This window comes from Grammomys surdaster, unplaced genomic scaffold (assembly GCF_004785775.1).
Source record: "Grammomys surdaster isolate TR1022 unplaced genomic scaffold, NIH_TR_1.0 145, whole genome shotgun sequence".
In the NCBI taxonomy this organism is placed as follows: domain Eukaryota; kingdom Metazoa; phylum Chordata; class Mammalia; order Rodentia; family Muridae; genus Grammomys; species Grammomys surdaster.
Genome location: NW_021604603.1, coordinates 922,063 through 945,320, shown reverse-complemented (window position 1 = coordinate 945,320; position 23,258 = coordinate 922,063). Strand labels below are relative to the sequence as shown.

The following is a 23,258-nucleotide window of genomic DNA, read 5'->3' as shown; positions in this document are numbered from 1 at the left end:
TAGAAAGGTTCTCACTTTTAATCAAATGAAGAAAAGACAATATATCAGGTTTGGGCAAATATTTGTGCCACTCTAGCTAGCCAGAAACAACTGCTTTCAAGATCTTGGTTAAAGCCATTTGTTGTTGGGGGCTGTTAATAATTCTCTTATATTGTTAATGATTCTGGAAAGCAGGTCACTGGTTGTTTTGTCCAGAAGTATAGGAAATAAGTAGTATTCCCCAGTTGGCTTATTTTTTAAGCAAACATTAATGAACACTTACTACTTGCTAGGGATCTGCCAGGAATGAAATAATAACTAAATTAAGCTGACATTTTAATCAATGGAGGTTACTGATTAATGTGAAATAGTGTAAGTATGTGTGTGTACAGTTTTGTGTTCTGATGAGGTGTGGAGTTCAAGATGAGGAACCAAGAATGTTGAGGGATGCTTTTAGACACTCGAATAAGCACTTGGCTTCATTTCATCAGCGGCAGTGACTAATTCTGCACAGAATCTGCACAGGTTCTAGAGTCGTAATGATGACTGACCTCCCGTTTTTTCAGGAGGCTCACGGTTTTGACATATTTTATAATTGTAGAAAAAATGTAAGAATAATACAAAAATATCATATACCATTTTACACACATTGAAAGTAAAGTTAATATAGCACACATTTGTTTTACATACTTCTCTTTCTTTTCATGGGCAATTTACAGTGTTTGTGTTCTGGAAACACTTCAGAGTAAGTTTGCTGACATGGTACTCTTTTATCCCTATATACTTCAGTGGATGTCTGCTAAAACTGTAATTGTTGTCTAACATAATCACAGTATACTTGTCAAAATCAGACTATGTAGTTCACCATGATAATACCTAACCCATGGCCGTCCAGATTTTACCAATTATTTGAAAAGAAAGTTCAAATTGTGTAGGTCGTAAGTTGTCTTGTCTCTAAACGTCATTTAATGCAGAATAAATCCCCGTATTTTATTACACTGACTTTTTTTGAACATTTGACCCAAAAATTACTACTTAATTTGCTATTTCTAAAATGGATTCTTTTTGTTTGTTCTTGTTGTTGTTGCTATTGTTTTGAAACAGGGTTTCTCTGTATAGTGATGGCTATCCTGGACCAGGCTGGCCTCAAACTCAGAGATTCGCCTGCCTCTGCCTGTGCCCCTGCCTCCTGAGTGCTCGGATTAAAGGCAAGCATCATCACTACCCTTAATTTTCTATTTCTGATCTTCTGATAATACCATCTGTGATTTGATTTAAGTAACACTTGTAGGTAGGAGTGCCATAGAGGTTACTGTCATAGTTTTCTCAGTGTGCCATGTCACTTACTGGTGATTTACTCTGTTACTTATATGTTAAAGTGGTATCTTTCAGATTTCTCTATCATTGATGTCATTCTTAAAGCTATTCTGTCTGTGCTTTGAAATTAAAGGACACGTGGAGACATACTTTTCATCTGCGTATAAATACTAGTAGTTTTGGTACTCCAAATTAATAGTACCAATCTATTGGAGGAAAATGGTTCCCAAAAAGTCATTTTCCCAATTCCTCTAATTCTGTCTACATTTTCCAGGTGGGATTTTGTAGAAGCAGTGATTTCCCACCACATCCATTTTTTTTTTGGTCTTTTTTATATCAATATGAACTGGTAGATACATATTTCCTTCAATAGTTTATGATCCCTGAATATCTTTATTTACCTTCATGTTCATGGTGTCCTGTACGTGATTGCTGGAGTCAGTCAGGTTGGATCCTGTGGCCTTATGACACGTCTCCTTACCATCTCTCTGAGTACTTTTGTACTGTGTAGTAGAAGATGGTCCAGGCTCAGACCAAAGTTTCCTTGTTTCTGCTCTAGAAAGCCATTTCTTTAGAGAGTCTGGTTGCATTTAGTATGGAATTAAATCTAGAAACAACAGTTGCTTTATGCATGCTATTTTTTTTTTACTGGAGTTTAACTATTTAGAGTCTCTGTCAGCAAGGCAGTAGACAGATGTAAGTCCAGAAACAATACACAAGTACTTCTACCTTTTTTCTCCTATATTTAGATGCTCTTCTACTTATGACCAGATAACATTCTGATAAATTCACAGTAAGTTGGAAATGTAAGTTGAAAGTACAATTAATACAGTTAATAAGCTCCATAACTTAGGAACGTAGCACACTTTGGAGTATTATTTACACTTGTGATCACATGTTGGCCACTGACCAGAATTACCAAAGAGAGTCATACTGCATATAACTAGCCGGGAAGAGATTAAAATTCAAAATTCGAAGTATAGTTTTTACTGAATGCTTATTGCTTCCATGCCATTATGAAGTAAAAAAATTTAAGCTCTGCCATCATTAATCCTGGCTTCTATTAGAGCCTGTGAGTTCTCATTAGTCATCATTCTGTCTTAGTGCCACATGGTTTATTTAAATGTCTCCACTGTCCACATTTGTAGTTCTTCTGAGCAGTGAGGAATCTGGTCCTGTTATCCATAACATATTAATTAGTTATTTACTCCTGGACTGAACAGAATGTAGTTTCAAAATTGTTAACTCAAACCTCAGAAAAACACTGACCCAGTTGCTAGTGGCTTAGAGTATTCAAGGTTTTGTCTCCAGCTAAAACATTGTGTTCAAAAAGTTGTTCTTAGTACTTTCTCCTTCAAAGCTCAGACTTTCACTGTGGCTATTTTATTTGTTTGAAATACAGTTTTGTTTATATTTAATTTTTCTTCTCCAAGTGGAGAGCTTAATAAATATTCTCACTTCCAAATCTTTCTCTTGACAAAAGATGAAAAGGCTTAAGGAAATGCTGACATGGTGGCACACGCATTTAATCCCAGCACTTGGAGGCAGAGGCAGGTAGACCTCTGATTTTGAAGCAAGCATGGTCTACAGAGTAAATTCCATAACAGCCAGAGCTACACAGAGTAATCCTGTTTTAAAAACAAAACAACAACAAAACAAAAAATAAGAAACAAAACAAAAAAGAAAAAAGAAGCTTAAGCCAAAGCAGGGGTCCTGCTCATCCATCCACAGGTGATGTCAGGATGTTAGCATAAGTCAGTGACAGTGTCACAAGGCAGATGGCGCATGTATCCAAGGACTGTCTGTGGGCTTGTCTTCCTATTTCTGAGCCAGCTGTGACTCTAGGACAAGATGTTCTATGGATGTGGACCCTTGCCAGTTTCTTTTAGGATGACCCTGCTTATATTCTACCTCCCATTCTGGGCAATCACTTCTTACACAATTAGGGAACCAGAACCAGAATACAGCTTTTAACCTCGGGCTTGTGCTATGGTTGTGTAGACAGACCATTTACCAGCAGCTCATGTCACATGCTTTTGATGTAGGACCATTTACAATCTTGATCTGGCCTAGGGCATGTTTCCATGGACTCCCTACAACTCCCCGTTCTCATGCCCCTTACTTTTCCTTGTTAGCTTTCTTCACTGAGACGTAGTGGCTTCTCTAACAACTCTTAAGCTGATTCTGACCTGGTTATCTTCCTTCCCTCTGAGGATGGCTTCTGGATTCTCCTTCCTATGCCTTACTTAACTCTCATCCCTCTACCTCCCACACACTCATTTTACTTCTTTTCCTTCCAGATAGCTATAACCTATTTCCAGCTGTTCTGAATCTTCTGTAGCCCAAGTTCAAAAACAGATGGGCTCAAAGCTTCAGAGGCTGTACTAGTTTCTACAGCCTGAAAACAAATTACGAAAAAGCATCAGGACATTGTAAAATAGTTTTGGGGGTTACTCTTCTCAATGGCACTTCCTCTTCCATTCCTCCATCCCCCTGCCTCTTCCCTCATAATCCCTCACCACTTTCCATTTTTCCTTTGTATGCCTTCTTTACCAAAGGCTAGTTCCCAGAACTTTCACACTCTATTTTTATTCTCTCCACATGTTAATGGATTTAACCATTATGTACGGCACTATTGACAACCACGCTGAGATGCTGGCATTTTTCTAATTTTGCTGTTTTTTAATCTTCTAGTTAGGGCTGTTTTTTAATGTCCTTTTGGTCATATAGAAGATGAGGCTCAGCTTCTCTCAGTGATCAAGTTATCCACTTAAGAACAAAAGTGGTCTCCTATTGATTTTATCCATAGGGGTGCAGAATGGAGCCTCCCACTGCCTGCCTGCCTTGCCAAGTGTGTGTAGAGACTTCCTATAGATAGCAAGTGTGTCATTTAGGAGACAAGTAACATTGTGCCCACATTATTATTTTCAAAATCTTTCTTCTTGGAAATTGCCAGCCACTTTCTTCCCATGTTCTTTAGAAGATTGTCTAACTCAGCATTTCTAGTCACTGTAAATATAAGGAGAAATCAGCATAGTGGAGCTATTTATCATACAGATGCACAACAAAGACAGAGGTTGTCAGCTCTAGAGCATCAGGAAGAAGATAGTGTAAAATGTGATAAACTTGGGATGTCTGCTGTGACCGGAACACTAAATACCTGTAGAGACTGTTCTAAAAAGAGGTTCTTAGGTAATGAGCTTCTGTACTTACATGGAAGATTTGTCCTTGATTTCTTTCTCTTCCCGATTCCTTTTTGTGTATATGGTTGTGGTGTTGGGGGGGGGTGCACCTCCATACATGGGGTGTAAAACCTAGAAATCAATGTCAGGTGTTTTTCTCTATCACTTGCTATCTGATATGTTTGTTTGTTTGTTTGTTTGTTAGAGGCAAGGTCTCTCTGTGAACCTAGGGCTTGATCGTTTGCTACACTAGCTGGCTAAACAAGCTTCCAGGATACACTTGTCTCTACCTTCCCCAGTATTGAGGTTACGGATGTGCATCGCTATGACTAGCTTTTATGTGTGTGCAGGGATCTGAACTTGGGTCCCTGTGCTTGCATAGGAAGTACATCCTATCCAGAGAGTCATCTTCCCAGAGCCCCTTCCCTCAATTCCTTTTCTTTCATCCTTCTTTCTCCCTCACTTCTGTTTTTGGAAGAAAATACTTTGAGGAGAGTTTTTAGATTCTTAAAAGGACCTGAGATATCTGATCATCTTCTGGAATTTAGGACCATTGGCTAAACTTTTAAACTGTATTGTAAGCTGGAATACACAGATCTGCTCATAAGAATATACATATATGTGCCAGCCATAGTTGTGTACAACTGTAATCTGTATACTGGAGAAACTGAGGCAGGGGAAGATGAATTCTAAGCTAGCCTGGGCTACATAGTGAGACCCTGATTAAAATAAACAACTAGCAAAACAAAACATACAAAAGAACAGAAAAATACAAGGCAATGCACATTTATATTATTAACTGAGGACATCCCTTTCAAAAACAAAGATAAATTTTACTATGTACAGTATAGACTGTGATATTTTCTTTTTAAAAATATTTATTATTGAGTTAGTGTATCTCTGTGTGGGTATGTGCACGTGAACACAGTACCCATGGTGGCCAAAAAAGAGCATTGGATGCCCTGGAGCTAGAGTTGTAGGTGGTTGTGAGCTGCCTGACAAGGGTACAGTGATCCGAACTTGGGTCCTCTACAAGAGCAGTACACACTCTTAAACACTAGCCATCTTGCCAGTCCCAGGACATTTTCTATGTTTTGTTATTCTGCTCTACTGTTTTCTGGGTTGTAGAGATTGGAGAACAGAATACTAGTTTTAAATCTATTATTATTTCAGCTACATTAGTGACTCGTTATCACATAGATGGAAAATATTCCTGTAAGAACATTAGTTCTAAAGTGTTTTCACAGTGTGCAGAATTACCTGGAATGCTTATTTAAAAAGGAAGATTCCTGGGCGTTACTCCAATTCACAGTTTAAGCAAGCACTCCAGGTGATTCTGTTGCAAGGTGATCTGGGGTCACTTAGAGAAAAGGCTCTCTTAGGAATTTAGGAGCCTGACTGTCTAAGGATTCAGTTCACACACTAGCTTGGAAATGTTAGATAACAAGATTCAAATCCCGATTGAGAGTCTTCCATTTCAGAATGACCCTAATCATCTACAGTGCCTCCTAGATCTTACCTACTATGCCTTGACAGTTCTCTTTTTTTAAATGTCTGTTATGTTTCTTATACAGCAGAAAACATTTTAACTCAAGCCACAGAATAGAGAATGAAGTAACTGAAAGGTCCTTTTACAGAGTGGCCGGGTATGGCACAGCCCTCCAGTAGGTGCCCAGAGCCAGTCCCAAATTAGAATGGGTGGGATTCAAAACTGTTTTCTCTTCATTTGCCTTTCATGTGTAACCACATGCAGTGTGTCAACATGTTTCCTGGCGCCGCTAGTCACCAGCAGCTTTGCTCCCTCTGGGTTCATGGACCCTTGGTATTCCTGTTATGTGTTGTCTTAGAATAGCTCCGTGCTCTGGGCAGCTAAGCATTGTCCATTAACTCTTTCAGCACTAGGTCTTTGTAGACACTAAGTTAGGCTTGCTGATTGAAATGTAGCAACCACCACAATGAAATAAGAAAATGGCTGCCAGTCAAGAGACCTGGGCTCTTGTCTTGTTCCACCACTATTTGTGTGACCTCAAGATACATGAGTATCACTTTCCTCCATGGAAAATGATGGGTTTGGTTTAGACTCTTCACCATCTTGAAAGTCCCTTCTATTTCTGAAATTGCATGATTTTTTTTTTTTTGTACCCTCTGGCTTTTCTCTTTACACTTTAAACTTTTCCCCTTTCAAGTCTGGGCAAGTTTGGATGCAACAGATTGACTAAGGTTGGAAATTCCCTAGAACCAGATGATAAGTTAATAGTAGCGAGACATATTTCTATTTAGTGCACTGACATAGTCTAAATGTATCAAACATTCATTGTAGTACTTAGGAGAAGATCTGAGAAGTTTAAAATGTGTCTGTCTTTAGGAAAATTACAACTTTACTGAAGCCATTTTGTGAGAGTGTAGATTCATTGAGTGGACTGTCAAGTAGTAATAACAGTTGTTAAAGTAATAAGTATTGATGATGCTGATTCATGGCTGGAGAACACTTCCTGTGAGTAAAGCTTTAATGGACATCACCTTGTTTGATTCCATCTTAACAGGAGTCGGATGAGTTAGGCATTGAGTCTGTTGTTTTCATTTATACTTTTAAACAGGAAAAGAAAATATGAAGGCCATGGTGCATTTGTCACTTACTAAGATTACCTGGCTATCAAGTAGCAGAGCTGAATCTGGGTCTTAGGGTGCTTAATACAGAGTACTTTCCCACTGGGATAGAGTCATTATTTATCCAAATTCCATAAGGAACTGAACTCAAAATTTGACCTACTAACCTGGAAACTGACTAGGGCATCCTTATACTACCCAGCTCTTTAAAGTTTCACTAATAAAGTATTAACCTGGCTAATAATATGCCTGAGTTTGGAGTGCACAAGCCAGTGAGGATATAAATTCAGTCACTCAGCTGCTACTCAGAGAATAAACATGAGGTAACAGCACATGAGAAGTAGTAATGCCATGTGAAGCTGCTCAGAGGACTGTATGGCTTTGTCCCACTTAGCTTTGGTTTCAAACTGCTTTCCTCATTATTACCATAAGCCATAGAATAAGGACTCCCTATCCCAAGAACATACATTGGAAAGGGAGGGACCCTGTGGATGCCCTTTCTTACCAACGGGCTCTTAGTGCTCAGCATGCTTATCTCCTTCTGGCTGGCAATCAGTCACTTGCTGGCTATAGATCGAATTTCTGCACTTGTGCCTGGTGCCTGTGAGATGCCTGCTCCTAAAGGGAGCATTTGATGCTTTGAAATAATGTGTGGATTTCAGAAGGGTGCCATTCTATTTTGGCACACATAGGTATTTAGTTCCCTAACATAAATGAGCAAGACTGGGCCAGACAGTGTGCCTCAGTCAAGGTTTTATTTATTTTAAAATTTTTATTTTATTTAAATTTTATTTAAAAATTTATTTTAAAAATTTATTTATTTTAAAAATTGCTAACACATCTGTGGTTTTCTCTGTATAGCTGTCATTACTTATAGGGCTTCTGGTAACATCTTAATTAAGGAGAGAAGGAAAACCTGAAGATTTAGTTGTAGAATTGTTCACAGTTCTTTTCTATAGAACACATGAATCCAACTGAAAATGTAATAGTGGTGGTTACAAACTTTTTCAGCCAAGGAGCCATATGATTTTGTGTTATTTGGTTATTGCTTGTATCTTTTCTGTGTATTTCTCTTGCTGTATTTTAGTTCTGTCGATTACTTGTACTTCAGGTCTTTCGATGTGATCATTGCCTTTTTTGAGACAGGGTATCATTGTATAGTTCTAGAACTTGCAGTAATCCTCCTGCCTTCCCCTCCCAAATTCTGGGATTATAGGCATAAACTATGCCTAGTATTGATGCCTGCTTATTTCAGTGTGCCGTGAGATGGGTCTGTCTAATGTTCAAATGACTTTCTAGGGATTACATAGAAGTTTAGTTCATAGTTTATGTTCTCCAGTATTAAGATTATATGTATAGTATACAAGGCGAGTTGAATAAAGAAGGGGAAGGCCCCAGGTCTACAGAAGCCATAAAGAAGGCAAAGAAAGAAAGGAAGGAAGGAAGAAAGGGAGGGAGGGAGGGAGGGAGGGAGGGAGGAAGGAAGGAAGGAAGGAAGGAAGGAAGGAAGGAAGGAAGGAAGGAAGGAAGAGAGAGAAAGAGAGAGAGAAGTAAATTTCTCAAGCTCTCAGTTCTTGGGCATGCCTCTATCTGAAGGTTATAGCTGAGCTCCATGGGACTGCTCCAGTGCTACAAAAATCCCATTCACTATAGCTCTTTCCCCAAACCTGATTAGAAAGGACAGTTAGACTGTTTTGAGTAAGGCACATACACAGCTTCTTGAATCCTTTCTAATCATCTGTCTAGGCAAGCATATGGCCCTAACTTGACAATTTGAAAGCTTATTTCTTCACTCATAATGTATATTGGTTTTGCCTTGGGTACCTCTCTGCTCCTGTCTCTAAGCTCTCCTACTCTCATTGTTGGCTAAGCTGAAGCCACAGCTGTGCTAAATCCAGAGAAGTGTGCCCACCCCCAGTCTGCCTGCCTATCTTTGAAAGGTACCTCCAGGCTGCCACTGTATTACTGTGTCACACAACCAGCAGCCACCATTACAGGCGAAGTCTTTTTAAGTCGGTTTCTGCCTTGGCAATTTAATTTTTTAATTCCCCCCCCCAACACCTTCCCTAGCAAAGCCAATCCATCCTCTGGCTTATCTGGGTCAGCAAGGGTCTGATTTTATGCACGGCACTGTCAGACCACAAATCCACTGCAGCTTTTCCTCTGTGAGCTCGTCTGTTTCTGTCAGCATCAGCAAAATGCATAATAAAGAAAATAAGCCAGAAAGGCTAATAACACTCATCTGAATAAAATAATCTCTTTGGCTGCTTCAGTTCATTTCATTTTAATCAAGGTGCCAAGAGGGAATTTGGGTTTGCATTTTTTATTTATTTTATTTCTTTGAATTCAGCTTCTCTCTCGTCATTCATTTGCTGTCAAACCATCACCAAACGAGCTCCTTTATCACACACATACCTGCTCTTTTTCTCATCAGAGACCTAATAACATATATTGAATGATGAATTTAAATCATTCAAAGTTTTGTCTATCATCGCAGAACTGTTATCTAAAAGTGAGAAATTGTATTCTTAGATGCATTGACAATTGCCAGCTTTTTAGAAATTGGCAGGTCTGATAGGGATTCTGCTCTGGGGTGGAGGCTTTGGAAGTTGCTAGTGCTACTGGGATTCTGGGCTCCCTTTGAATTCTTTCTTGTCAGCCTCGGCACACAGTTCCCACTGAGGAACACAAGACTATTGTTCTACCTTGTCTCTTTGGGAAAGGATAGTGGAATACTGGAGTCTGCTCTCCTTTCATATTTCTCTCATGTCTTCCCAGAGACATGCAGCTGCTTGGTTAATTGCCTGTCGCTGTCTTATCCAACAGTGATTTGCTAAGGGTTGTGCACTTTTAGCAGGCTGCAGTCTTGGCTGTGGCCTCATGCCTGTTGAGGAACATGTTGGAAATGGATGAAAGCTAAGTCCTCGTTTGTTTGGAAATGAAAATACTAATATTTCTCCCATTTGCATAGTGTTTTGTGTTGCTAAAGTTCTCTTGCATCCATCATTTCAGCTGATCTCTACAGCAGCCCTTGGAAAGGGCAAATAATAGACTGTAGACCCAGAAGGAAACCTCAGTATAGCAGTGCAGAAGCTCCAGCCATCCAGACACCAAGCTCGAGCTCTTCAGGGCCATAAGTGTGCCTGCTGTTAATTAATTGCCATCTCATACTGAAGGAGCTTCTGGGATCTTAGAAGTGATCTGTTGAAGGTGTTTCAGGAGCTGGATGGGCACTGTCCATTTTGTAGATGAGCTGGTAGGAAATTGATGGGACAGGTGTTTTTGTATGTGAGCTTATGAAGCAACCAGAGAAATATGAGTGGGGGGGGATAGTATATAATGTAGAGATTTTATGATCGTGGGCCTGCCTTTTATCTTGGCTGTCGTAGAAATCCTTTGAGTCATCTGTTAGAAGTGTTTGAGCATCCATAGGTGTAACCTCTACTGAAAAACTGGGCTCCTATCTTCAGGTTAATGTTAGCAATTCAGTTGGGTAGGTTTATCTTGTCGGGTGCCTTTGAAGTGATAATCGCTTTTGTAGTTGTACACTGGCTTATGAGTCCCTGGGTTTCCTTTCTTTGACTAAAGTCATCTCTTCTGCAACACAGTGTGGTATTTTCTTGGTCTTCCTCCTGAATTTTTTTAAGGAAAACACTTCTGAATGTTTTGTTTGCTTTTTAGGGATCAGTTTAAGGAGATTCATGGCTGTGTTCCAGCACATTCCTAAGAGACACAGACCCTTTAAATGACCAGGGATTATACAGCCTGAGACTCAGAGTTGGGGGAGAGGGACAAGGGAAGCAAAGACATTATACTAACAAATGTTAGATGGGAAAGATATATAGATTTTGATCTCCTAACCAAATGAAGTTCTCCTATTTTCATTGGCTCCAAATCAAATAAGTCTGCAAAACTACTAGAGCAGACTTGTGACTCTCATAGGAAAGCATGTCTCACCTGAAGAGTAGTGCAGCTTTGTTCTCATTGGCCAGGAAAATTGCCTGTGTAGTATACTTACTTTTCCTTCTTTTCAGAGTCTCTTCATCTTCCTTGCCCCACCATTGCCTTAAAAGAAATGAAGCATCTATTTGTAAGAGGAAAGTGAGAAATAATAAGATTAGAGGATCCAAATACTCTATTAATAGTATGAAGAGACTAGTAACTCCTGGAAGAAACAAAGTAACTGGTGATATTGGCTTGTGTCTGCTGTTGTCTTCTGAGGCAGGGTCCTTCTGTGTGTCCCTCTGGTCAGCCTAGGCTAACTTCAGATTCTTGATCCTTTTTTTTTTTTAAAGGCCCCTACTCTGCCAGATTCTTGATCCTTATACCTCTACTTCCTGAGTGTTGGGATTATAGCCACCATGCCTGGATCATAGACTACGCTTTTAAAATAAACACTTGCCTTTTATATGTGGAATACATAAAGAAGACAGAGACAGAGAGAACAAGAGAGAGAGACAGAGAGAGAGAGAGAGAGAGAGAGAGAGCAGTACTTTTAAACTACAGAGTTTTAGAGTTTATTAGAATCAGTCATCATGAACAATGAGGCTTTGTTTGTGAACTAAAAATATTGATACCAGAATTATGAATAAAAGTTGTAGTTTTCTGTAGTTTCATCATCACCATTATTTCTATGTTCGGTTTGGATTTTTCACTATTAATAAAGTCCTGCAGGATAGAGATATACGTCAGCAATAGAGTACTTGCCTAGAATGTGCAAGACCCTGCTTCAGTCCACAGAAGCTTTTGCCACCCCTGCAATTTTTTTTAATTCATACATGAGTAATGGTACTATTGGTATAATTTCAAGTTGATTTGGGTGTTTACAAAATAATATTTTGTTTTAAAATTAAGCCATTAATATTACCTAGAGACTGTTCCCATTACAAATATTAATTATATGAATCCTAATATTTATAATAAGCATTGTAGCAATTGGATAATGAAATGGCAAGATTCAAGTGTCGATTCCCTAGCTACCCATGGTCTATCATGAACCCAGCATAGACCACCAACCCATCTGTATTCTCTCATAAGAAGCAGATAGAAACCAATTGTAAAATTGAGTCTCATAAGACCTCCCCCTTTGAAAACTATGTGTAATAGCCTGGTATATTCTGTACTTACTGAGGACATGGATATTCTGCCAAGAGAAATAACTTGAAAAAAATATTTTAGAGTTTTAATACTGCATCTTTTAAAAATGTATCATTGTATATGCATGTCATAGCACATGTTGAAAGTTAGAGGACAACTTTTAGGAGTCAGATCTTTCCTTACACTGTAGGATCCAGGGATTGAACTCAGGTCATTAGGTTTACATGGCAAGTGCTTTTACGTACTGAGCCATTTTACCAGACTTCTTTTAAATAGTACTTTTTAGGGGTGCTCTTCCAGGAGACCCAGGTAAAATTCTCAGCATCCACATGACAGCTCATAGCTGTCTGTAACTCCAATTTCAGGAGTTCTGACACCCTCACATAGATATACATGCAGGCAAAACACCTATGCACATAAAATAAAAATAAAGAAATTATTAAATAGTACATTTTAAAAATTGTGTATGTTACTTGTTTGTAGCTATTATTGCAGAATTGAAAAACCTCTGGGTTGAGTTCTGAGCTTACAGGCTGCTTGGCAGCCTCCAGCTCTGAATGGAGACAGTGTCTTCTCAACTCACTACTTTTGTGCCAACAGTCTGCGCGGAGGGAAGGAAGAGACAAGGGATGAGTGCACAGGTTTGACTCCTTTCCCTGGCCATGCGCACCTTTGTGGTTGCAGGCTCGTCCAGCACCACCGTTGCAGTTTGCAGTCGTCACTTAGAAGCTCTCACATTTCTTTCTTTCTTTTCCTCTCCTCAGCTTTCAGATCACCTCTGGACAAGTTGTGAGCTATAAATTAAACAGCAATGTAAACTACATTAAAAAGCAAGTCAAGCACATAGCACCCCTTAAGAAGTGGCACCATAATAGACCCTGTTTTTTTCTTTCCTTAAAGAAACCCAACTTCACTGTGGATAGCTGTTCAGATTAGTACTGCAAACTGAGCAGATCACTGATACGCTTTAGGAATCACATTGTTTTTATTTGAAATGAACATATAGGTTTAGAATTTATGTCCCTACCAAAGCATGAATATTAGGAATGTATATATTCAAATAAGGTTGTTTTCTTAATAATATGGGGCATGAGATAATGCTTCAGCCAGTGGTGTCAAAAAACCCTTTATATGTGTTCCATGGAACTAGAGAGTTTTCTGTGAATTTTTCATGGCAGATATCTTCAAAGTTGTCTTTATGGTCTCCTACAGTGGGCAAACATGTAGAGGTTTTAGTTTGTAGTATTCCAGTGATTTTTATCTCTGATAGATTATTTTTTAATTTATTTTTAGCTATGTATATGTGCATGTATATAGGTTTGTGTACATGAGTACAAGTGCCCATGGATGTGAGAGAGGGATCAGATCTCCTGGAACCGGAATTATGAGTGGTTGTGAGCTACCTGATGTGGGTGCTGGGAACTGAACCCAGGTCCTCTGCAAGAGCAGCAAGTCTCTTAACCACTGAGCTATCTCTCCAGCCTCTCCTATAAATAAGATCTTTAACCTTGTCTCTAACCCTAATGATGAGCCAGGTGACCCCAGCTTTAAACTTTAGACTGTGGAGAAACAGTCTGATGTATCCTAGTCAGAGAATACAGTGCTGTGGTTCTCTGACTTCCTCTTACTCATTACTAGTATGAGAGTTTCAGCTTTCTAATCATGAAAATGGTGGTAATTGTGGATCCTTTAAAAAAAAAAAAAAAGGAAATACTGGAGTTTAACTGAGATAGCATGTTTGAAGCTTTCAACCAAGTGTTCAGAAAAGTTCCTTTCTTCCTCTCCCATGTTTCCTTTTCCTCTTCTTGTTCTTTTTTTTACCCCCTTTTAGAGTTTTGCAAAAAGAAAAAATGTAGTGGTGTAGGTGTACTAGTCACTTTTCTTACTACATTGCTATGGTCAAACAATGACAAGGAGCAACAGACAGGAAATATTCATTTGACTTATGGTTATAGTAGGCTCATAGTGGCAGGGATGCATGCACAGGCTCCTTGTTTGTGGGAGCATGAGGTTGCTGTCGGCTCTCATCTCAGAGAGGGTGTGAAGTGTAATGGCCCGTAGACCTTAAGGCTCATTCCCATAGTGACCCACTTCCTCCTCCTAAACCCAACCTCCCAAAATTGTAGCTGAGATACAAAAAGTGTAGAAATACAGGTGCCTGGGGCTGGGGTTATGTCACATTTAAACCATAGCAGTTGGCGTTAGGGAAGATACCCTTGTTTCTGCTCCTGCTTTGATTACTGTGATTTTTGTGACATGAACTATAATTATAGCTGCTAGCTCTGCCTGCTTGCTAACTCTAATTTTTTTTTCTTTGATTTCTCTGTAGGAAGGACCAGAATGTTCTCTCTCCAGTCAACTGCTGGAACCTCCTCTTAAACCAGGTGAAGCGGGAGAGCAGGGATCATACCACCCTGAGTGACATCTACCTGAATAATATAATTCCTCGATTTGTTCAAGTCAGCGAGGACTCAGGAAGACTCTTTAAAAAGGTATATGGATAGCTGTTCCTAATCACAAAGGCTCTTGGCTGGAACAATGACATGACTTTGTAAATAAAAGAAAGGACATTTTCTTGACTCACTTAACAGGTTTTCCACTGACCATTCTATCCCACATAGTCTTTAAAAAAATAATGTTTGAAGTGGCAAACTTTTTAACCTTCCTAAGCTGAGTTGATATTCCCGGGAGACAGAGCCACGTTTCCACAGACCAGCAGCATTATCTGTCAGCGTTACACACTGACCCTGTTCTGGTAGCTGCCTGGGTGCTTTGAAACCTCTTGGGACTCAGGGTTCTTTAGTGTTGTAGCATGTTTTCTCCATCTAGTTCACTTAGTAATTCCTCTATGTTTATACTTTGAACTTAGTTTTCTTTCCAAGTTCTATCTTAGCCAATTTGGACTTGTGGATTTGGTTATTCTTAGCGTGGACACCTCACTGCTTTCTGAAGTTTGTTTGTTATCTCAATTTGTTGCCTGTAGATTGAGCAATTAGATCAAAGCATACCTGAAAATAGTTGTTCTAATCTTAAGACATTTTTGTCAAATACCCCTTTTCCTGTTAGTGCTGGAACTAGCCTCTTGGGAAGCTAGGAACCCACTTTACTTGAGCTCTCTGTGGAGTCGTTCTTTTATGAGGCTTGGTTATGAGTGGTAGCAGAGACCCTGAGTACTCTACAGAGGAGCTGTCTTAGTCAGTGTTCTGTTGCTGTGAGGAGACTCCATGACCACAACAACTCTCATAAATCAAACATTTAATTAGGGCTAGCTTCCAGTTTCAGAGGTTTTGACTGTTTTCATCATGAAGGCACACAGGCAGACATGATGCTGGAGAAATAGTTGAAAATTCTACATGTTACTTATTTCATAGACATCAGGAAGAAAGAGAGGGAGAGGAAGAGGGAGTGAGAGGCTGGGACTGGCTTGGACTTCTAAAACCCCAAAGCCCATCACAGAGGCACACTTCTTCCAACAAGGTCACTTTTACTTCTACAAGACCACACCTCCTAATCCCTTTCAAGTACTGCCACTTGCTATTGACCAAACATGCAAATCTGTGAGTCTCTGGAGGCCAGTCTTATTCAAACTATCATATATACCACGTCTCACTTTCAGTCTTTGATATTCCCCAGAGAGATTCTAGAAAGTAAATGTCACAGAAATTCATAGAAAGTGAATGTGGTGTGTGTGTGTGTGTGTGTGTGTGTATTCATTCACTGACTTATAGATAACATATCCAGAATTAAAATTAGAGATTGAGTAAAGAGTCTAATAATTAGAATTATCATTGCTATAGCTATAGCCCTTAATCAATATCCTAGTTCTTAACATTGAAAAACGTTTCAGATTTGATTAGACTTGAGATTAGTTCAAAATTCCTTCCATTTTCACTGGCTGGCCTGAACAAAGGACTGGGTGCTACACTGTGTACTTAACGGCGTCTGTGAAGGAGCGTTCTCTGGGTTTAGGGCAGGGTATTGAGGGTACGACATCTGAAAAAGAGGAACGGGTAACTGCCCTTAATGCTTACTAAGTCTGTTGTGACCCTGCCATGCTGTGACTGGAGCTTCCTTTGTTCTGTTTGGGTTGGGGACACTTCTATCATCTTCATGGTTTCCAGCAACTGCTCTGGCTTACTTATTGTTAATCTGAATCTCTATGTATCACACAGTAATGCATGTTTAGTAATATCATATAGTAATACATATTTCTATGATTAAAATAACTTATTTCAAGCTGTGATCTCTTTTGCTTTTTGTGACCTTAACATCTGATGATCTTAGCTCTGGAAAAGTTAGACTGGTAGTATCCGCCTTCATTTTCTCTGTCCATTTGAGAACAATACTTCCATGAGAGATTTTTACCTAACTCAATTTCAGACAGCCTCTCAGTTTAGAGTGCATTAGTTCCTTTTCTGCTGCTGAGATAAAACATATGGCCAAAGGCACCTTACAAAGCAAGGCTTATTGGATGTATGGTTCTAGGGCAGAAAGAGTCCATCGTGGTGGAGAAGCATTTAACAATAGGCATGGTGGCAGCAGCATGAAACTGAGAGTTCACATCCCAGTGCAACTGTGAAGCACAAAGAGTGAACTGGACCTGGAGTGAGGCTTTACTCTCAAAGCCTACCCCTCTGACTACTTCCTCCCACAAGGCCACAGCACCTAGACATCCCAAATAGTACCACCAGCTGGGGACCCAGTGCTCAAATGTCCAAAACTATGAAGACCATTTCTCATTATATCACCACAGAGAGGAGGAATAAGCTGAGAGATTTGTAGCCTCCACATCTCAGAGAAGTCTGTGGTAGCAGTAGCCAGATACCAAAACCACTTTTCCTAGCTTTTCAAGTGCTCACCTCTATTTCACCAGAGACCTGGGACATGTCACCTCTAGAAGGAAAAATCCTTCCACTAATGGTATGACTAACCAGGGCCTCTGGGCTGACCTCCATAAGCTGTGTTCCTGTATTGACAACAGGAGAAGAATTTACTCTCAGGATTGTTTATGATACTTTGCAAAAGAAAAACAAATGTACAAGAAGTTTGTAGTTAAGTACATTTTCACAAATGCAATACACCATTTCCCTGTAACCAGTTCCCTGATCAGGAATCAGAACATTTCAGTACTCTAAAAGCCCCATCTTCCTTTCCCAAATTCTGAACCCCTAAGGACAGCTACGTCCCTGATTTCTAACAGCAAACTTTGGTTGTGCTTGGATTTATACTTTGTATGAGTAGAATCATACACTATTATGGACTTTTGGGTATGATTTCTCTCATTGTCTTTAAGTATATTATAGTATTGTGTAAAAGCAAATCATAAGACTGTTTCTCCATGGTTGTTACTTGGTTTCAATATATTATTAGTTAGAGATATGAATAGGACTGTTGCATTCAACAATTCAGTGTTTCTCTAAACCCCAGTTTTTTGTGTCTTGTTTAGAGTATATTGTACTTGAAGAATTAGAATCCCACTGATAAAGAGATAGTAATTAGATAAGAGACCAAAGGAATGGCTCTGGACATCTTTTCTATAATAAGAAGCTTTGTGCTACTTGAATAAGGGCCTTATTCAGGTGACCTTTCTTATGCTGGATCTGCTGTTAACTTTGAGATACTGAGCTCAAGACTTGGACTTCTTTATATGCTTCAGTTCTCTGAAGTTAGAAAACAAAGCAACAAAATCCCCACAAAAGTCAGTTTAGGCTAGAGATCTCCATGGTATCTTCTGTCCTATACTAGAGGTTTCTTCTGGTTGTTGAATAACCTCAATTATATTTTGAAAGGTAAATCTTAGTTTCAGAGATTGGCAGTGATACATGGGATCCAGGGCTAGATGATTTACACAGTAGAAAGCCGAGTTTGTCGAGGAATGATGCATCACCATTTCAAAGGCCCTTATAGAGACCAGCAACCAAGAGATAACAAACTGGAATCCTAGCATAAACAGCATCTTTTGTTTTACCACTAAATTTGGAACTAGTAGCAAAGAGAAAGTTGATTTTTTTCAAAGACATGGGCTTCAGAAAAGGTACTTTTATTCCTGATGTTACTGTGGAGGCCTGTGTTTATGTTAATCTATGAAAGTTAACAACAAAGGTTATAAGAAAAGTCAGCTTTTTGAATCCATATGTGCCGAATATTGTGCTAATCATTTTCCACATACACTATCACCTTTATCCTTACAATGTGCCTGTGGTTACTATTATTATCTCTTTTATCAACCAGAAAACTAAAGCTCAAAGATATTAAGCAAACCAAGCACTGAGGCTGGTATTTCAGTCCTGCCATCTGGATCTAGAGGCTGGTGTTATCATCCACAAGCTCTCTCAGGGGGCTGTAGGGTAACGTGCAAGGAAGAGGCCTTATTCTTTGCCATTGAATCTAAAAAGCCACCTAGAGAGTTGGACTACTATTGTCTTTTGTACACAAACCTCCTGAAAACATTAATTCTATTGTTTCTCTATCCTGATGTAGGCAAGCAACTCAGAGTTGTAGTGGAAGAGCAAACTTATTTTTTTCCTTTGGGTACAGAATTGTTAGCAAGAAGGGAAACAAGACTCATTAAATATGAGGTATGGCCAAAAATCTGGCTCATAGCTAATTCAGCTAGTTTGGGGTTGTCAATTTGGTTACACAATTGGCCCCTCTATGCTACTGAACCCTCTTAAGGGATACTCCCTGCTGCCCCTCTGGTTTGTGGTTATACCTACTGGGACATATTATATATTTTGCATGAAGCTGTGTTGGAGATTCCTTTAAGCTAAATATAACATCTGGAAAGTTGCCTCCTGTCTACTGCTAAGAAACAGATCCACTTTGTCCAGGATTCTAGGGAAACTTGAGTCCATTCAGTGTTCCTGACAGCTCCTTCCTTTAATGAAAGCTCAATCTGCCCAACCCCTATTGGAAGCAGTTTGGATAAATATTATTACTACCACCTTTGTTTGTTTAATGTGGTAGCTTCAAAAATGGCGACTCTCACTCCCATGTGGAAGAGGAATAATTTTTCCCATTTTATCAGTTAAACCATAATACATTTGGGTATGCTGTTTCTCACAAAGGGGAGGACATTCCTATTGGCTTCTTCCTCTCACCGTGCGGATGACACTTAAAGCACCCCTGGCTCTGTGTTTTTCAGTCATGTATTCTAGCCCTTGGTGGATGCTCACACTTAAGCTTGGAAGGTGGTGGGTTCACAAAGTCCTCCGGCTCTTGATTGTATCCCTGCTTTTCCAGTTAACTGTACTTCTAATTTAGTTTCAGTGCTCTATTTTCCTCTGGCAGAAACTCAGTTTAAATTAAGAAAGCTAGGTCACATTCCCCACAGACTAGTAGTTCTCAACTTTGCCTGTGCATAAAAGTAATTTGGGGAATTTTAAGAAAAATCTTTATGACCTTGAATCGACAAAGATATCTCAGAATATTAAAAAGTGTGCACTATAAGAGAAAAAAAGGAAAAGTCAGACTTCATCAAGTCATGGAGTTTTTGAAAAGATATTTTAAAGAAAATGAAAAGCTGCAGACTGGAAGAAAATATTGCAATGACATAACACAGTAGCTGAGACAGTAGTTTATTCAGAATAGAGGTTTATTTCTGGATAGTTGTGGAAACAGTTCACATCGGGCTCGCCTGGCAAGGGCCTCCTTCTTAAAGTCTCATGCCATGACATAAGCACGGCATGAGCAATGGGACAGAGAGAGAAAGAGAGAAGGCGATTTATTTTCATCCTTTTATCAGAAACTCACTCCTGAAATAACTAACCCACTCCTATAATAAAGACATTGATCCACTAACCTAAAATCACTTCTCATCATTACTGCATTGAGGACTAAGCACATGAACTTTGAGGAGCGTGTCAAATCATAGCAGCATATATCTAACAAAGAATTGTATTAGAATGGAGAATTTAAAACTTATGACTCAATAATTAAGAAAACACACTACCTAATTTCTTTAAATAGGCAAAACATCCTAATAACATTTTCTAATAAAGATATCTAAGTGACCAATCAGCATATAAAAAGATGTTCTGTGTCATCCATCACCAGGGATGTGTTCATTAGAGTAATTAGGACATATGCTATCAAGTCCCTAAAGTGCTTAAAATGAAAACAATAGACAGTACCAAGTGTCATCAAGGATGTGGAGACGTCCCATGTTGCTTGTAAGAGTGTGAAATGATAATAATCACTTTGGAAAATAGTTTGACAGCTCCTCGAATGTTATATACTCACCATCTTGATGCAGCGGTTCCAGATATTTCTAATCATTTACTGAAGAGAAATAAAAGCATATGTGAAGGGCCTCTGGCCAGCATCAACGTGGCTCTGGTAGTGCTTTCCCTTTTCCCTGGTTCCTGCCCTTCCTAAAACCATTAGATTAATATTGCTAAGGCTAACCACCAAGTTCTGTTTGGCCACTTCCTCCTCCCTAGGATTACTGCCAAATTCCAGCTATCAAAGTACTGAATGAAGTCCAGCATCAAAAGCCCCCCTTTGGCTCATCCAGTTAACATGTCCAGTTAAAATTAAATACCTCAGCTAACTAACAGAGGGATTTCCCCTTATACCTTTATAAACTAGCATTTTCCAGTGTACTGCATCTGCCTCCTCTCTATCCAGAGGCAGTCCTTTATCTCCCAGGGATAAATACCTCTCTTCCCTTGTTCTCACCACCCCACCTCCCTCATCCTCTATCTCTTGTCTGTTTCTTAGTCCCTGCCCTCTGTTCCTAGGGGGGAAATAAATCTCTTTTTGTGCTGAGAACTTGGTCTTGGTTCTTACTGGTACTTTTCCTTTCAATATGTTTGCCATCAGTCCTGCACCTAGTTATTCATAGCAGCTTCTGATATGATTAAGTTAAGGATCTTATGATGAGGATTATGCTTGAGTGTCTAGGTAGACGCTGAATGTAGTCAGAAGTGTCCTGATGAGGAGACTACAGACTTCTTTCCAGAACAAAGCTATGTGATAGTCACAAAGAGAAAATGCTGTGCCACTGGTTTAGAACATGGGAAAAGGTCATGAGCTAGAGCTAGGTGCTAGAAAATTCAAAGATACAGATTCTTCCTGAGAGCTATAATGTAATCCTGCTGGCACAGAAATCTATTCACAAGAGAATTACTATGACTGGTTAGATTTTCCATTGATACTGAGTATCTTGGCTTAGTTTTCAATTGCTGTGATAAATAAACACCATGACCAAAACGTGGCGGCCTGGGAAGAGCTTATTTCCTTTTACAGTTTGTAGTCCCATCAACCAGGGAAGTCAGAGCAGGAACCTGGAGACAGGAACACCCAGATCCATAATACAGAGGCCATGAAGGAGTGCTCCTTACTTCCTGGCTGGAGTTCCTTGTAGCTTACTCAGCCTGTCATGTACAGTCCAGGACCACCTGCCTAGAGGAGGCACCACCTACAGTGAACTGCACCATTCCATATTAAAAAACGAATTAAGAAAATATCCCACAGGCTTGTCTATAGGCCACTCTGGTTGGAGGCATTGTTCTCTTGAGGTTCCCCCTTCTCTGACTCTAGCTTTTGTCAAGTTGACATAAAAATTAACTAGGACATCAAAGAAATAGGGTTGGTAGTAAAAGAGGATAAAAGAGATTTAAGGTTAAAGAACAGTACATGTTACTCCTTGGATGGTAACATGATTTCCCATGTATGTTGAGAGAAGATAATTATACTATAAGAGACATGTTCTGAAGTATTTCTGTCATAAATAATACTAGAAGAGCTGACACATACTTATATATGTGTATGTGTGTTGATCAATGTCTCTAGCAGGTATCTAGACCTTCTGTATCCACACTTTCAATTGCAGACTAAAAGTATTTGGGAAAGATTGTACATGAATAAGATTTTTTTTTGTCATTTTCCTAAATCATGTAACAACTATTTACCTAGTGTTTGCATTGTGTCAGGTGATATAAATCCTCTGGAAATGATTTATAGTATAAAGGATGTATAAATGCAGGTAGTTTGTATACAGATGTGCTACTTCATAAGAGGCTTAAACATCATTGGATTTTGTTATCCTCAGGAGTTCTATAAACCATTACCTGAAGACACTAAGCTATGTCTATGCTATTGATTGAATGTGAAAAGAATGGTTCCTAAAGGTTATGGCCCTGTATTCTGCCTCTTTGTGAAAAGATTTAACATGGAGATGTCTCTAGAGGAATAGATGAGTGATTTTATCCCCCTGTCCACCACTCTCCATCACCTGTCTTCCACCGAACTCAGTATCTGTAAGTGACTGAATTTCTTCCTCATTATGACATGGTGACTGACAGCATTTTATGATGCTTTGTAGACAGCTGTTTCAATTGTAGTTTATCCTCTTGGTAGGAAAAAAAAGAATCTGTTGTGATTACTTCAACTTCATTCTCTCGTTTCTGATGAAGAGATTGTCTTTGGAAAAAACAAATAGGATGTGAAGCTGAGATTATCTGAGTAGGGGATGGAAGGCTGCCAGATACTTCAAAGGTTTGTCTGCTGATAAAGGGATCAGGTTTGCCACCAAAGCCAACACACAGGGGAGACTGAAGCTAGTGCTGTTCATGGTGTTTTAGCTTTGGTTTCTGTGACACTGAGCAGCATCTGTACTGTCCCTAGAAGGGTCTCTCTGGGGTGGTCCAGGATTATTTTGGACTTAGGTAGTAGCTGCAGGCTTTTGCTTACATTAATTTGTATGTTGCCTTTTTGGTGTGTTAGCTCCTTGCTATCTAGCTGCTCTTCCTGAAGGAGCCTACAGTGCTAGATATAAAATAGTCCAAGGTATAGTGGTATATCAATTTTTAGAAACTAATAGTATCAGAGAATTTAAAGATGCACAATAAGGGGGTATGAGGTATAGATACAAGAAAAACAAGTGTCTAAGTACAACCTTGTAAGTTGCCCTAATTAGAAAACCAAGCAGTCATTAAATATATTACTTAATAGTGTAAACAGTGTTATGCTAAGTACTAGAAACTATCTCAAGAACCCAATTTAGTAGGGAGCTTTGCCCCTGGGATCATTAAGGGCATTTTGGCTCACTTAAAACTCCACAGACTTCGTGTG

General features: G+C 39.3%; 1 protein-coding gene across 4 annotated transcripts in view; it reads left to right on the top strand.

The window, feature by feature from the left end:
- Srgap2 (SLIT-ROBO Rho GTPase activating protein 2) overlaps positions 1 to 23,258 on the top strand; it is a 225,118-nt gene that overhangs the window by 100,203 nt on the left and 101,657 nt on the right. For all 4 annotated transcript variants that reach the window (XM_028764589.1, XM_028764587.1, XM_028764588.1 and 1 more), the window contains exon 4: positions 14,512 to 14,674. In XM_028764589.1, the coding sequence (XP_028620422.1) occupies positions 14,512 to 14,674 (163 nt within the window). The remainder of the gene's footprint in view (positions 1 to 14,511; positions 14,675 to 23,258) is intronic.